General features: G+C 40.4%; 1 protein-coding gene across 2 annotated transcripts in view; it reads left to right on the top strand.

Annotated features, from left to right (window-relative positions):
- Window positions 1–482: 482 nt before the first annotated feature.
- The window catches only part of LOC141250856 (solute carrier family 26 member 10-like), an 81,008-nt gene continuing 63,647 nt past the window's right edge, over window positions 483–17,843 (top strand). For both annotated transcript variants that reach the window (XM_073670130.1, XM_073670124.1), the window contains exons 1-3: window positions 483–887; window positions 13,789–13,899; window positions 16,373–16,533. In XM_073670130.1, the coding sequence (XP_073526231.1) occupies window positions 623–887; window positions 13,789–13,899; window positions 16,373–16,533 (537 nt within the window). In that variant the 5' untranslated portion in view covers window positions 483–622. The remainder of the gene's footprint in view (window positions 888–13,788; window positions 13,900–16,372; window positions 16,534–17,843) is intronic.

Below are 17,843 nucleotides of genomic sequence, written 5' to 3'. Positions count from 1 at the left end.
GCAGCACATACCAGCATGGGAGACCATATACCAATAAAAATGCTCGCCACCCAGGCGTAGAACGGGTGGTTCAATAGCTAGTAATCGTATAACAGTATGTACTTATGTGTAACATATTATACGGTCTACATCACTAACCTATAGCTTCTAACAAAGTGATCTGCTACATAATCTACGATACTTTCCACTGAGGTGATCTGCTACATAGTCCTTGCAATCTGCTTCTCTTTCGGGTCCATTCTCTCATGTCCTCCCGTCATTAAACGCCAGTAAAAGTTCATCTCAGGTGTCTACTTGTTTAACAGCTGCACAGAAAGAGAAATTTCCAGCGGAAAAAAAATATATTTTTTCTTCCGGTGACACATGGTGAAACTTTCTCTTGTTCTTTGATGCTTAGTCCCATAGGTTTAAATAGAGGATGTCATCCTTTTCCTGATATTTGCCTTTTTAAACAGAAGTGGTTAATAAACGATGTTTCCAGGGAGGATATTCCCAAAGCAGACGAATGTATGATTGGCCCACCTCTTCATACAGGAAAGCAAGCGAAGATTACAGACAAATATATAAGGGCTTCCCTCTCTTGCATCCCCAGTGATCTCAGGTTACATTGGCAGCGTTCACTATGAGTACACTGGCAGTGTACAGGAACGTCTACACGGAAGAGCAGTTTCAGAAGGTGTATGGCACAGCTAAGGATTTGGAAAGGCCTCCGCTGACTTTAAAGGAAAAATTAGCCAGGAGCTGTAAATGCTCAACTCATAGTCTCCACACTTTTCTTAGGCATAGGATCCCTATAGTAGGCTGGTTACCCAGGTACAAACTAAAGAAATGGATTCTGGGAGATATGGTTGCGGGCTTAACGGTTGGCATAGTACATATCCCACAAGGTAAGTGCACCCAGCTGGACTTACTATACAGTATATAGGTGTAATATTCTACGCTTTACTTATCTTTATAGTTTCCTTTCTTACTGTATTTTGGATCTTTTAAGATTCATTGTAGATTGACGACTTTCTCTTTATACTTTGCCCTACTATGACCGAATGACAATACTGTTGTCTTCGCCCCTTCAATTGATATGTATTTCGATTTAAATTTCATCTTAGCAGTCGAAAACTTTAGCTATGAATTGCATGTAAAACTTTAAATGTATAGTGCATTTTTTGAGAAAAATGTCACACAAATACAATTATTATATATAAGCTTAAAGAGATAGGACCTTGTACCTAAGCTCTCAAATTCTTAAACAGTGTCATCAGTTTACTGAGCTGTGCTCTGAGAATTTTTATGTGAGAATATCATTGAGAGGGTAAGTTTTTTAATATATATATATATATATATATATATTTATATTTATTTACTTTACTTAATTATACAGCGTCATTAATTCCACAGAGCTTTACAGACATTATCATCACTGTCCACATTGGGGCTCACAATCTACATTCCCCATCAGTATGATGTATTTGGAGTGTGGAGGAAAGTGGAGAGCCCGGAGGAATCACACGCAAACACAGAGAGAACATACAAACTCCTTGCAGATGTTGTATTTGGTGGGATTTGAACCCAGGACCCCAGCGCTGTCTATATACATATACATGTGTGTGTGTATGTATTAAAAAAATCTTACCCTCTCAATGAAATTTTAGCTTCTAAGATTTTCTTTACTCCTTAGATAAAATAGTACAATGTATCAATGTATTGGCATTAGAGCAGAGACAGACTTTGCCCTTTACACTTTTCCCTGTGAGTGGCTATGCTATGGGCATTAAAATGGTTATTTATTGTATAACTCCATCCTCTATGCCCTCTTAGAGCATTTCGTACTGAGTGTGCCAGGTCAGCATCAAGAAACCCTGTTATTAGGCAAATTTGAGGGCCATATCCAGTGCAATCATTGTCAGATTGGCTCGCTAGTGTAGCATAAGATATTCCTGTTATTCCAGAATCTGATGCAATAATTGTCCCTAAAAATCCAGAAAACTAGGCAACCTCATTTAGCCCTGCTCCCTCGCCAACAAAGTCTATTTCTTATGCGTTAATTCAGAAATAACCTTTTAGACCTTATTAGTGTTCTGTATGTGCAATGATAATAAGGCTTATGATGTAGTTAAAGATGTTTTCCAGGAAAACAAAATATCATCTATCTACCAGATAGGTGATAATTTATTGATCGGTGAAGATATGACCGCTGGAACCCACACCACTTGGCAGAATGGAGAACTTTTATCCCTGTTAGAATAGAGCGGCAATGCTCACGCTTGACCACCTCTCCATTCTTTTTTTATGGGTCTACTGAGCACCGTGCTTAGCTTTTTATGGCAGCCCCATAGGGAATAACTCGAGCAGCATTCAGACGTCCAACCTTCTGCTCCATTTTGTAACAGAGATAAAAGTGACCAGTAGGGAATAAAAATTCTAATGTGTCCCAGACACTGTCGGACTGGGATAACAAGGGCCCACCAGTAACTTTGACTTTGGAGGTCCATTGTTCAGCTATATGCAAATATTAATTTACTCTTCTTGAAAAACTTACCTATTCTTCTATATAATAATAAACTGAGTAGTTTATTAAATGAATGATGAGATGCTGTACTTTGTCTGTACATAGTGAATCAAAAATATTTTGAACCACCTATTGCATAGAGAGTGAAGGGGGTGCCTCTTCCGGCAGGGGCCCCCCAGAGAATTCACCCATTCCCCAGGTGGCCAGTCCGAGCCTGGTCCTAACTGTTATACCCCACGGATCAGTAAGATATGACTTATTCTTTGGATAGGTGGTACCTTGTCTTTACAGGACAACCCTTTTTATAGTTGACATGTATATGGTTCTGTATAGGAGGAGGATGGGCCAAAAAAAAACTACAAGAAATCATGTTTTGACTGTATGTAACTTATTTTACCAGTCTCTAATGATATTTCCCAAAATAAGCCAACATGCCCCTTAAATGTCACACCTAAGGTCGTTTAGATTCACATGAAACTATGACACCATGTGTCCAAGATTTCAAATAATTATTAGTGATGAGTGAGCATGCTCGTTTAACCCTTTAAACAAGCACTCTCGGGTACTCGCCAAGTAGTTTCGGCGTGCTCGGCATTTCAGTTACAGCCACCACGACTGCATGTGTGGCGACTGTTACACAGCTGTGACACATGTAGGGATTGCCTGACTGGCAATTCTCTTGTTGTTTTTGTTATTTATAGCACCCTGTCTTAATTTTATAGCATCCTCTCTTGTTAGAGGAGAGGTTTTCTTCTGATGACTCTTCCATGAAGGCCATATTTGTGCAGGTGTCTCTGAATAGTAGAACAATGTACCACAACTCCAGAATCTGCTAAATCTTTCTGAAGGTCTTTTGCAGTCAAGCGGGGGTTCTGATTTGCCTCTCTAGTAATCCTACGCGCAGCTCTCACTAAAATTCTGCTTGGTCTTCCAGACCTTATGTTTCCACTTTTCCTGTTAACCGCCATTTCTTAATTATTAATAATAATAATTTTTATTTCTATAGCGCAAACATATTCTGCAGCACTTTACATTTTAGAGGGGAATTGTACAGACAATAAAAGACATTACAGAATAACAATAGTCACATAAATTAACAGATACTAGGAGGAGAGAGGGCCCTGCTCGCAAGCTTACAATCTAGGAGGAAATAGAGGAGACACGAAAGGTGGATGGTAGCAATTGTTTGTATTGTACGGTCAACCATCAATGTAGTTAAATTTAGAACTGAGGAAATGGCATCTTGAAAACGCATTGCTATCTTCTTATAGCCTTCTTTTGCTTTGTGGGCCTCAACCATTTTCAGAGTGCTAGGCAGCTGCTTAGAAGAACCCATGGCTGCAGTTTTTGGCACAAGGTTAGAGGAGGCTGGGTTTTTATAAAGCTGGAAAATTTGCACCATCTGTTCTTTCCTAACGATGATAGTGAACAAGCCATAACCCCAACAGGTTAATTAAGGTCTGAAACCTTGGTCAAAGTTATCTGAGCACACAAAAAAACATTGATGGGAGTGCTTCTTTAAATGTCCTCCTCCCCCCCTCCACTTATTTATTATAAGTCCCTGAAGTCCCTCTAACACCTTTTATTCCCATCCTAACCTCCTCCTTATTGTCCTTTCTCCAGTGTATTAAAAAAAGCTGCTCACCTCTCCGTATGTTCCCCTGCAACATTGCCTCTTTTTTCTACACCATGAACTTTCTAAATGACCCAGGCACGCACTTGCATGCTGACATCAAACCGCGCACACCTGTGTCATAGAGAAAGCACGGGGCAGTAAGTTGAGAATGGATTCCTGTGGCTCTGCTGCCATTTACTACTGTAGGCAGCGGAGCTGCAGGAATGCTCCATGCCCGGCACACTGTGTTTGATGAGGGCGATCTGTCCATGGACCCCTTGGAGCATTGTGCTCTGAACGACTGGCCAGATTGCCTTCATTATTAACCACCCTAGAAGGGCCCCCCTCCACCTCCGGGCTCCATTGCTGCTGCACTGGCTATATGTCCACCCTTGATTTTTCTGCACAATATTTCAGGCAGGATATTCAGTCTGTGTTGGAAAGGACACACCTAAATTCATGGAGTATAATCTCTGCTTCTTATTGTTTAAACCCCTCTTATAATAGATCTCAAAATAGACACGTGGCAGCAAATGTCACAAACTTATTTTCCAACACATAACGGAAAGAGCCCCTCTTATATACCAGGGAGGGATAAGTAATATTTCAGATCACAGGAAACTATTGTATACACACCCACTGATAATAATAAACAATGGTATCGCTGGTTCAGAAAGCATTGAATCGTGTTGTCAATTCAGTATGATTTACATATTGTCTAGTAAAGATGTCCGAAAACTGCATTACTTATGCAACTTCAATTTTATATATATTTTTTTTTCAATTGAGATAGAAAAGATGTCTAAGTTTCCACTTCTGATCTGTGTTCTATGTTCTGTTGGGAATAAAATTTAGCAACAAGAGGTTTCCCAACTTTTTTGGAATTGGGATTGTAAACAAAATTAAGTTTTTCTGTTTTACTATCCTCTCTTCTAGTTTGTGGGTTGCCCAATGAACATAAAATTGTCAGGAGACCTTGACGAAATTAATGGGAAAAAAAATTCAAATGTGTATAGCCATTTTAGAGGAAACCTGTCAAGTCCAGAAACACTATTTACAGTACCTTGAAAAATATTCATACCCCGTGAACTTTTCCGCACACTAGCTCTAGCACAGTGAGATTGAATGGAGGCGTCCGTGAACAGCAATTTTCAAATCTTGCCGCAGATTCTCAATGGGATTTATGTCTGGATGTTGACTGAACCATTCAAACACATGAATGCGCTTTCATCTAAACAAGTCCACTGTAGCTCTGGCAGTATGTTTAGGGTCGTTGTCCTGCTGTGAAGTGAATCTACTACCCAGTCTCAAGTCTTTTACAGACTCTAATGGTTTTCCTCCCAGATTGCCCTGTACTTAATTGCATCCATCTTCTCAACTCTGACCAGCTTCCATGTCCTTGCTGAAGAAAAACATCCTCACAGAATAGTATGCCACCACCGTGTTTGATGCTGGGGATGGTGTTTTTAAGTTGACGTACAGCATTTTCTGCCACACATAGAATTCTACTTTGTTCTACTTTGGATTCATCTGACCATCTGGTTTCTTATGGCTTGCTTTCAAAACTGGCATTCTTGCCATTCTTCCATAAAAGCCAAATTTGTTGAGTAAATGACTAATAGTGTGCTCACACTAGCATAGATTCTCTCATGCAGGAGAATGGGACCGATTATGCTAATGACACTCGGCTGAATCTCTGTAAGAGTCTGTCAGAGTTTAAGCCGAGTGTCATCTGAGTGTGGCCCGATTCTCTCGCATGAGAGCATCGCAGCACAGATGCAAAGAAGACAGAACTTAATTTCTCCATCTTCTCCATTGTCTCTGTGAGTTTACATCAGACTGCACTCGGATGGCATCCAAGTGCAGTCCAATGTTTCACACACATCCATAGACTTGTATGAGTGCGTGTGATCCAAATATCAGAGCCACTCGCAGCATGCTGCAATTGTTTTCTCATGCCGAATCTGCATGAGAAAATAATCTGCACTGTCCCATTAGTGTAACATTGGGTCGAAAACATCAGAGAGAACTCTTCGTGTTTTACGACAGTGTGAGCGAATCCTAATAGTTGTTCTGTGGACAGATTCTCCCACCTGAGCTGTGGAGTGTAAATCTCTGCTACTCCACCAGAGTGACAATGGGCCTTTTAGCTGCTTCTCTAATTAGTGCTCTCATTGGGATGTCAGTGTAGGTGGATGGCCATGTTTAGTAGGTCTGCAGTTGTGCCATACTCCTTCCAATCTTGGATGTTGGATTGAACAGTATGTCATGAGATGTTGAGAGTTTGAGCTATTTTTTTTATAAAATAACCCTGCTTTACTCTTCTCCAAAACTTTATCCCTGACCTGTCTGGTTTTTTTTCTTGGTTTTCATGATGCTGTTTGATCCCTAATGTTCTGAAACAAACTTCTGAGATCTTCACAGAACAGCTGTAGTTTTATGGAGAATAAATTCCACAGGTTGACTCAGTTTACTAATTGTGACTCCTGAAGGCAATTGGTCACTCAGGATTTTATGCAGGGTTATCAGACTACAGGGGGCTGAATACAAACGACCTCACTATTTTCAGATTTATATTTTTAAAATAATTAGAATATCATGTATCATTTTCTTTATCATTCACAATTACTTACTACTCGCAAATCACATAAAATCCTAATAAAATACATTTAATTTTGTGGATGTAACGTGAAAAAAATGTGGGAAATAGTTTTTGAAGGCATTGTATCTACAGATATAGGGGTAATCTGCAGAAAAATAGCATTTAAGTCATATCCAATTGGTTTGCTGCAGCAACTATAGGAAGAAAATTAAGTTTTATTCTCCCTGTAGCTGCTCACATCCAGTTATTGGGGTGATGCATGGAGTTATTACAATCGTTACATTGAGCGCACTGTAATCATAACCTTGCACATTAATAGCCTATTCTGCGCTCATATGTCGTATACTGAGGGGTAAATGTAACAGCCCCCTGGTCCACCCCAAAGACTGGTAGTGAATGGCAAGTTACTTTTTGTGGCATAGTTTGTTTTTCCTGTTTTTACCCAACCAGGTTCCATTTTATTTGTAGTAGAGTGAAGTTTGTATCCTGTGTTTAAATGTGTATTTCTAGTATATATAATTTAGCTTTCAGTTCATATATATTGTTTAATCAGAATGTGTAAAAAAAAAATGAATCCTACCATTGAGTTATTTTGTAAATCTTAGAACATTTTAATGAGAGTATAATCAGAAAATATCATGTTTGTTACATTTATTTTTTATGTTAAACATAAACTGTAAAAAAAAAGTTTAGTAATGTATTTTTATGATTTTCCATGTTGCTATATATATATCAAAATAGTCCTGAAATCTTGCAGTTTTCATTCAGGCTGCAGTTTTTCATAATAAAAGCTTCCTGTTTTTTGGGGATAACTCTTCTGCAGTCATCTCATCATCATCTCAGGCAAGATGATATTATAAGGGATATACCTCTATTATAAAGCTGGACTTGAGAACAAAGAATCCAAAGTTTAATTAAGATATGGGCCCAGCTCACCTACTCCCTATCCTTCTATAATGACATCCACACAGGTCACCGAACATGCCCAGAACATTCTCCCATAAAAGTAAATGAGATGGATAAATCCTCTCCAGACTACAAACTCCTATTTTAATGTGGCAGCTATTTAGCATTTCTTTAAATGCTGCCAACAGAGTAGAGCTGCAGCTGAGGCAAGATGGCATTCACAGTAGGTAATAGTCACAGCTCACCTCTTCCCATTCCCTGTTTATAGAAATCAAAGAACACTTAATAATTGTCCAAGTTTTACCATTAGAATAAAAACTGCTTTTATATATAAAATAAAAAATTTGGTTTATTTTTAATTTTTAAGCTATTTTTATTTGCGAAGAGGAATTTTACATTTTTAAGTGTTTTTTTTCTTACAATGTCATTGGAATGCCTAAGTATTGTAATGTATTATGGCATATACATGTAAATTGCAATGACTGTTTTTAGGGTCTACCTCAGTGTCCCAACAGGGGTTATCTCTATACAGACCTTCAGGACTTTGTAGGACTGTACTCCAAGACAGAAAATCCCCGAGACTGTGATTAGACAGAGTAAGTGCTACTTCCTTGTAATCTTGAAATCTATACCAACAGGGATCTAAGATTTCAGAAAATAAGTACTAATTGACCCTGGGCGGGCATAAAATTGTATCTAGTTTAAGCTGTTATCCATGTTCTAAAACATCATCATCAGAATTCTCTCACTTCCCTACTTTGCAAAAAAATAAAGTTCAAATTGCTTAAAGGGAATCTGTCATCAGGTTTTTGCTGCCTTATCTGAGAGCAGCATGATGTAAGAAAAGAGACCCTGATTCCTGCGATGTATCACTTAATTTACTGGGTGCAGAATTTCTGCCCATCAGATCTGGCAGTGATAATGTCTTAATGATAAAACCTTCTCTGTAAGTAAACAACAGCACAGTGTTTGATAAGTGACACATCATTGAATTCAGTGTTTCAATTCCTATCTCATGCTGTCCTCAGATTCCCTTTAACTGTTTCAAGGGACCATTACAGCTGATTCATGCTCCTCAAACTATGGGCAGCATGAATCAGAGTCCAGCCTTGTCATTTCATTCATGTACAGATACATCTCACTACATTAGAATATCATCAAAAAGTTAATTTATTTCAGTTCTTCAATACAAAAAGTGAAACTCAGATATTATATAGAGTCATTACAAACAGAGTGATCTATTGCAAGTGTTTATTTCTGTTAATGTTGATGATTATGGCTTACAGCCAATGAAAACACAAAAGTCATTATCTCAGTAAATTAGAATACTTTATAACACCAGGTTGAAAAATGTTTTTAAAATTTGAAATGTTGTCCTACTGAAATGCTGAGGTGTTATGGAAGCCCAGGTTGCTTTGATAGCAGCCTTCAGCTCATCTGCATTGTTGGGTCTGGTGTCTCTCATCTTCTTCTTGACAATACCCTATATATTCCCTATGGGGTTAAGGTCAGGTGAGTTTGCTGCCAATCAAGCACAGTGATACTGTTGTTTTTAAACCAGGTATTGGTACTTTTGGCAGTGTGGACAGGTGCCAAGTCCTGCTGGAGAATGAAATTTCCATCTACAAAACGCTTGTCGGCAGAGGGAAGCATGAAGTGCTCTAAAATTTCCTAGTAGACGGCTGCACTGACTTTGGTCTTGATAAAACACAGTGGACATGCACCAGCAGATGACATGGCTCGCCAAACCATCACTGATTGTGGAAACTTCACACTAGACCTCAAGCAGCTTGGATTGTGGCCTCTCCACTCTTCCTCCAGACTCTGGGACATTGATTTCCAAATGAAAATAGGAACTCTGGGACCTTGTGGAGTATGTCAATGACTGCCTTCTGGACATTTGTCAAGTCAGCAGTCTTCCCCATAATTGTGGAGCCTACTGAAACAAACTAAGGGACCTTTTTAAATGCTTAGGAAGCCTTTGCAGGTGTTTTTTGTTAATTATTTTAATTTACTGAGATAATGACCTTTGTGTTTTCATTGGCTGTAAGCCATAATTATCAATATTAACAGAAAAAAGACACTTGAAATAGATCACTCTGTTTGTAATGACTCTATATAATATATGAGTTTCACGATTTGAATTGAAGAGCTGAAATAAATTAACTTTTTGATAATATTCTAATTTAGTGAGATGCACCTGTATGTTTTACTCTGAAATGGTGTGAAGAATTATTATTATTATAGCGCCATTTATTCCATGTGAAAAAGGGGGTTTACATAGCAAAAACAATTACAAAAATCTTGAACAAAAACGCAACAGCAAACTGGTACAGGAGGAGAGAGAACCCTGCCAGCAAGGGCTCCAGTCTACAAGGGATGGGTGAGGATACAGTAGGTGAGAGTAGAGATGGTCGGGCAGCGGTGCGGTGGAGCAATGGTTACTGCAGGTTGTAGGCTTGTCGGAAGAGGTGGGTCTTCAGATTCCTTTTGAAGGTTTCCATGGTAGACGAGAGTCTGATGCTTTGGGGTAGAGAGTTCCAGAGTAGGGGGGATGCACGGGAGAAATCTTGTATGCGATTGTTGGAAGAGGCGATAAGAGGGGAGTAGAGAAGGAGATCTTGTGAGGATTGTAGTTTGGGTGTAGGTGTGTACTAGGAGACTAGGTCACAGATGTATGGAGGAGACAGGTTGTGGATGGCTTTGTATGCCATGGTTAGGGTTTTGAACTAGAGTCTCTGGGCAATGAGGAGCCAATGAAGCATTTGACAGAGAGGAGAGGCAGGGAATAGCGGGAGGACAGGTGGATTAGTCAGGCAGCAGAGTTTAGGATAGATTGGAGGGGTGCGAGAGTGTTAGAGGGGAGTCCACAGAGCAGGAGGTTGCAGTAGTCGAGGCGGGAGATGATGAGGGCGTGCACTAGTGTTTTAGCAGATTCGTGGTTGAGGAATGTGTGGATCCGGGAGATGCTTTTGAGTTGGAGTTGGCAGGAAGTGGAAAGAGCTTGGATATGTGGTTTGAAGGAGAGGTTAGAGTCAAGGGTTACCCCGAGGCAGCGAGCTTGTGGGACCGGGGAAAGTGGACAGCCAATGATTTTGATGGATAGGTCAGATAGGGGGGTTGAGTGAGATGGGGGAAGGATCATGAATTCTGTTTTATCCATGTTGAGTTTTAGAAATCTAGTAGAGAAGAAGGATGAGATAGCAGACAGACATTGTGGGATTCTAGTTAGTAAGGAGGTGATATCAGGTCCAGAGAGGTAAATCTATGTGTCGTCAGCATAGAGATGATACTGAAAGCCGTGTGACTCTATAAGCTGTCCCAGGCCGAAGGTGTAAATGGAGAAGAGCAGGGATCCTAGGACTGAACCTTTGGGGACACCGACAGGGGGCGAGATAAGGAGGTGGTGTGTGAGTGAGAGACACTGAAAGTCCTGTCTGTTAAGTATGAGGAGATCCAAGATAGGGCCAAGTGTTTGATGCCATGAGATGAGAGAGTCTGTAGTAAGATGGAATGGTCCACTGTGTCAAAGGCAGGTGACAGGTCCAGGAGTAGAAGGACAGAATAGTGTCACTTGGATTTGGCGGTTAGAAGGTCGTTGGTGACTTTAGTCAGGGCAGTTTCAGTAGAATGGTGTGGTCGGAAGCCAGATTGTAAGCGGTCAAAGAGGGAGCAGGAGGAGAGGTGGGTGGACAGTTCAAAATGGACGTGTTGTTCAAGTAGTTTTGAGGCATAGAGGAGAAGTGATATGGGGCGATAGCTGGTCAGAGAGGATGGGTCAAGGGAGGGTTTTTTGAGGATGGGTGTGATCAAGGCATGATTGAAGCATGAGGGGAAGACACCAGTTGTTAGTGACAGGTTGGAGAGGTGGGTTAGAGTTGGGATGAAGACTGTAGTAAGGTTAGGGATGAGGTGGGAATGGGATAGGGTCAAGTTCACAGGTGGTAAGGTGTGACTTGGAGAGTAAGGAGGAAAGTTAATCTTCCGTAATGGCGGAGAAGCTGGTTTTGGAGGAGGAGGATTGAGTAGATATGAGGAGGGACTGTGGGGACTTTAGGCAAAAGCTTTGTCTGATAATGTCAATCTTCTGCTTGAAGAATGAGGCAAAGTCCTCAGCTGAGATGAGAAGAGAGGGAGGTGCTGGGGGACGGAGGAGAGAATTGAAAGTGTTGAATAGCTGTTTAGGGTTGTGTGACAGGGAGGATATGAGAGACTAGATGGTGGCCCGATGCTATCGCATTTAGAGAGCAGTAATATCACGATGGGGGCAGGCTTAGCAGCGTTGAGAATCTCTCCTCCCCATGTGCTCACCTACCTATCCACTCTCTCTATCCCCCATGTGCTTACTTCTGTGCTCTCTTCTTTCACCTGTCTACCCCATGTTCTTTGACATGTCTAACCCATGTGCAATCCCCCATGTCTGCTATCTCTCCCCTCATGTACTGTCCCATTTGAGCTGTCTTCCCCCGTGCTCTGTCTCTCTCCCCCTTGTGCGCTTTCTCTCTCCCCCATCTGCAGTCTTCTCCTCTCATGTGATCTCTTGTTTGACCTGTGTACCTCATGTGCTCTCCCCCTTGTCTGCTCTCTCTCCACCCCTGTGCTGTCTTCTTCCCTCATGTGTTCTCTCGTTTGAGCTGTCTCCCCGCACAGTAAATCAGACCGCCACCATCTTTGTGCAGGCAGATAGCGGCGGTCACATTAAAACTGCGCATGCTCTCCTCCTGTACAAAGATGGCAGAGGTCAGTGAATCATTCGGCTGATCCCGGCGGCATGTGCGGCATGTTCGCAATGGTGTTCCGCTGGTGGTACCACGCAAAAGACTGGTACCACCAGCGGTTTCCATATTGAAACACCCATCACTCTGGTGTCCCAATATTGCGGTCGACGAACTTCCACCGATTGGAATTCTGGGATCCGGACACATCTGGATGGAACAGGGTGTGAAGACATTACGAGGTAAGTATATTATAGATGAGAAGTAGGTTTGTTTTGCTGCAGTGAGTGTGGACTTGAAAGTAGTGAGGGACTGTTTGAATGTGATGAAGTGCTCATTGGAGTGGGACTTTTTCCATCTCCCCTCAGCAACCCTGGAGGTCCGTCTCAGTTCTTTAGTCAGGCTGGTGTGCCACATAGGCCAAATTTTTATTTTAAGAAATGCTGGAAGAAAAAAATATATAACTTTGGTTTCGTTGTAATAACACTAACTTGTAGAAAAAAATTTACCAGATATTTTTTATTGCAGAGTAAAGAATTTCTTTCCCTTTTTCAGCACATGGAAAAGTAAATGATCTCTTTTAAAAACATTACTTGTCTATCGTATGGCTTTGTTGATGAAAAGATAAAAAAAAAGTTAAGACTATTAAGCCACAAAAATAAATATTGCATATCAATATACAGTATATCCTCAACCTAGTATTTACTGGTCGGATATATCAAGTGACCACTCTATTTAATAAGAACATAAAGCTTTATTGAAAAACACAAGACAAAACAATTTACAAATGATGGATACCTCAATATGCTGGGGCACAAGACATAAATTTCATGTATCAACTATCAAGACTCAACCTATATATTAATGCACATATGATAGTATCTCATATTCCTTCCATAGTTATCATAGATATACTTTGCGGTGGAAATACAACAAACAATAAAGGATATTATTACTTGTATATAAATTGGCAAGTTCAGTCACAGATGTAATATTATCAGCACCATCCTGTGTGCCTCTACCCCGACGCGCGTTTAATGCCACTTCATTTGATTGATGAGTGAGCCCATTTTGACTAGCTGGTGAAAATATTTTGGATCCCCCTTTTTTGTTGATTAATAATAAATATTGGAATGGAAGGAAAGGGTTAATTCAATGGCAACATTAAACATTTCTTTTTAAGGTAGTGCACCAGTCAGGGACAGACACAGACAGAAGGGGTCCCTGTGCAAGAACACTATATGTGCCCTTTGCAGTCCAATTGCTCATTATAATGCACGATTCCACCTTTGGCAGTGGGCCCCCTTAGCTCTTCGGCCATTAAGCGGCTGCATAGGTTGCGCCAATGGTATGTCAGCCCTTGGCACCAGTTGACATCCAATATTAAAAGTTTCTATAAACCTGTCTTGACTATAATGGTATTTGTTGAATGCATTTCTTCTAGGAATGGCTTTTGCATTGCTGATGTCAGTGGCTCCAGTGTATGGACTCTATACATCTTTCTTTCCTGTTGTACTGTACATGTTACTTGGAACTGGACATCACATTTCCACTGGTGAGATCATTAGATAGAAAGCTTTTTATCTCATCTCAAAGCCCCAATGGATAAACTGTCCTGTAATATTAATATATGCATCATGTATAGAAAGCGAAGGGAAATATCGCTGAAAATAGAAGACATAGAACAGATATCAATGAAGGATGATTTCATGTAATCTCTCTTTATGTCTCTTACCATTATGCTATTATCACTGGAGCAAGTTATCACAGAAGTGATCATTTTGTCATTTTTTTATCATCTCACAGCTGGGATTCCCACCGATCCCATGAATAGGCATCTGACATACCCCCAGAAGTCCCAAAGACAATGAATGCAGTGCAGACACACTAATGCAATGACAGCTTCATTATAACATTTTAGAGCCCCTTGCCTGGGATTGATTAGGGTGCCAATGATCAACAAGTATTTACATAGCCCGTAGATAGATAATAACTTTCCCATTTGAGAATATCTATTTTAAACAATGACTGAGAGGTTCAGTTTTAATACATAATATACTATACAGGTGCATCTCACTAAATTAGAATATCATAAAAAAGTTAATTTATTTCAGTTCTTCAATTCAAAATGTGAAACTCATATATTATATAGAGTCATTACAAACAGAGTGATCTATATCAAGTGTTTATTTCTGTTAATGTTGATGATTATGGCTTACAGCCGATGAAAACACAAAAGTCATTATCTCAGTGAATTAAAATAATTAACAAAAAATACCTGCAAAGGCTTCCTAAGTGTTTAAAAAGGTCCCTTAATCTGTTTCAGTAGGCTCCACAATCATGGGGAAGACTGCTGACTTGACAGATGTCCAGAAGGCAGTCATTGACACACTCCACAAGGTCCCAGAGTTACAATTTTTAATTGGAAATCAAGGTCCCAGAGTCTGGAGGAAGAGTGGAGAGGCCACAATCCAAGCTGCTGGAGGTCTAGTGTGAAGTTTCCACAATCAGTGATGGTTTGGGGAGCCATGTCATCTGCTGATGTAGATCCACTGTGTTTTATCAAGATCAAAGTCAGCGCAGCCGTCTACCCGGAAATTTTAGAGCACTTCATGCTTCCCTCTGCCGGCAAGCTTTATGGAGATGGAAATTTCATTCATTCTATTTCAAGTTTTTATTTCTATTAATGTTGATGATTATGGCTTACAGCCAATGAAAACACAAAAGTCATTATCTCAGTAAATTAGAATACTTTATACATGACATGGTTCCCCAAATCATCACTGATTGTGGAAACTTCACACTAGACCTCAAGCAGTTTGGATTGTGGCCTCTCCACTCTTCCTCCAGACTCTGGGACCTTGATTTCCAAATGAAAATAGGAACTCTGGGACCTTGTGGAGTGTGTCAATGATTGCCTTCTGGATATTTGTCAAGTCAGCAGTCTTCCCCATGATTGTGGAGCCTGCTGAAACAGACTAAGGGACCTTTTTAAATGCTTAGGAAGCCTTTGCAGGTGTTTTTTGTTAATTATTTTAATTTACTGAGATAATGACTTTTGTGTTTTCATTGGCTGTAAGCCATAATTATCAACATTAACAGAAAAAAACACTTGAAATAGATCACTCTGTAATGACTCTATATAATATATGAGTTTCACTTTTTGTATTGAAGAACTGAAATAAATTAACTTTTTGATTATATTCTAATTTAGTGAGATGCGCCTGTATATAATATAAAAACAATATAATTTTTTATTACATTTATAGGAATAAACAAGTGACGTAAATAGTCATTTACATTCTCAGATGTTAACATTAAGATTTTTTAAAGATTTAAATCGAAACCTGGCCCCCACCAAAAACAACAATTAATTCATATCCCATAGTTACCTAGCCCCTTATGACCCCAAAGCACTGCTGCAGCTGCAATAAATCGCATTTTAAAGTTCTGTACACATCAGCTTGGAAGTGCATTGGGTCATGATGGTGCAATTCTAGCTGTTCACATCACTGTGTAGTCCAGGCTTAGCTCCACCCTCCTCTGGTTGATTGACAGATGATTGTTCGCTCTTGTGCACAGCCAATGACCTGTCAATCAAGCAGAGGAGGGTGTAGCTAAGCACTGGAAGTGCACTGTGATGCCCCAATCCAGACTCATGGAGACAGAAATTCACAATGTGATTTCTCGCTGCTGGAGCATTTCTTTGGGATCAAATTGATCATTTTTTTTCATTGATCTACATAGTCACATAAATGGTTCAGGAGATAGACATTTCTGACAGGTTCCCTGTAAAGTTATAGGTAATGTGTTTCTCATGTGCAGTTTGCAATATTATTTTACCTGCATATAAAATTGCTGCTTGACAACATTTCTAGTAAAACAAAAAATATTCGTGAATTAGATTTCATTTCATGAATGGATATTTCAAACCCGTCAGACTCTTCAGTGTTTATTTTGCTTTCCATTTGGTTTATGCTTATATAAAACCACATTTTCAACGTATGCTTTACATTTTTGAACCCAAGGTACATTTGCTGTGCTAAGTCTAATGACTGGATCAATCATCGATGAACATCTTTTTCGAAACCCATTGGACAGAAATCTCACTAGTGAGGAGCAATCGGAAATATATGCTCAGAGAATAGGCCTGGCTGCAGCTATTGCTTTTCTAATGGGACTAATAATGGTAAATTAAGTATTGATTGTGACACATACTGATATATTAGATTTACAATTTTAAATTAAAGGAATATTCTCATCTCCAAGATCCTATCCCAAAATGTAGCAGGTGTAATAATAGTAATATTAGCAAATACCTCCAATTAGAAATGTAGTATAGTTCTTCTGATTTGCTTTGTTTCTTTTCCCACATGCAGGACATTGCAGTAGCTTAGATATCCATGGTTATGGCCACTTATATTGTAACAGGTAGCTAATTGCTAGTGGTCGTAACCATAGATATCTAAGCTACTGCAATGTCCTGCACATGGGAAAAGAAACATAGCAAATCAGAAGAACTATTCTACATTTCTAATTGGAGGTATCTGCTATTATTATTATTATCCCTACTACATATTGGGATAGGATCTTAGAGATGGGAATACCCATTTAAATATGAGCTAATTCACATAGAGCAGGTGTGAGCAATTAATTTTCCAGAGGGGACACATGAGAGACCGTGACTGTTGTGGAGGGCCGAACCAATAGGCTGAAATTAACTCTGCTCAATATTAATATTAACAATAATTACAATTACTTTATATTAATATTAATTGTATCACTTAATATTGAGCAGAATTAAGTATGCAGACATCCCCCATGTTCAGCAGGAGACCCCCATAGCCTCCCCATGTCCAGCTGGAGACGCCCATAGCCTCCCTATGTCCAGCAGGAGACCCCCATAGCCTTCCCATGTCCAGCAGGAGACCCCCATAGCCTCCCCATGTCCAGCAACTGACCCCCATAGCCTCCCCATGTCCAGCAGGAGACCCCCATAACCTCCCCATGTCCAGCAACTGACCCCCATAGTCTCCCCATGTCCTGCAACTGACCCCATAGCCTCCCCATGTCCTGCAACTGACCTCCATGTCCTGCAACTGACCGCCATAGCCTCCCCATGTCCTGCAACTGACCACCATAGCCTCCTCATGTCCAGCAACTGACCCCCATAGCCTACCCATGTCCAGCAACTGATCCCCATAGCCTCCCCATGTCCTGCAACTGACCCCCATAGCCTCCCCATGTCCTGCAACTGACCCTCATAGCCTCCTCATGTCCTGCAACTGACCCCCATAGCCTCCCCATGTCCTGCAACTGACCCCCATAGCCTCCCCATGTCCTGCAACTAACCCCCATAGCCTCCCCATGTCCTGCAACTGACCCTCATAGCCTCCCCATATCCTGCAATTGACCCTCATAGCCTCCCCATGTCCTGCAACTGACCCCCATAGCCATGAAAAAAAAAACCACCACACTCACCTCGCTCTCATTCCCGTT

Source organism: Phyllobates terribilis, unplaced genomic scaffold (genome assembly GCF_046119375.1).
Source record: "Phyllobates terribilis strain yellow unplaced genomic scaffold, ASM4611937v1 Scaffold_2__4_contigs__length_985480577, whole genome shotgun sequence".
NCBI classification, from domain to species: domain Eukaryota; kingdom Metazoa; phylum Chordata; class Amphibia; order Anura; family Dendrobatidae; genus Phyllobates; species Phyllobates terribilis.
Note: the sequence above shows the minus strand (reverse complement) of the source record. Positions and strands in the feature narration are given on the sequence as shown.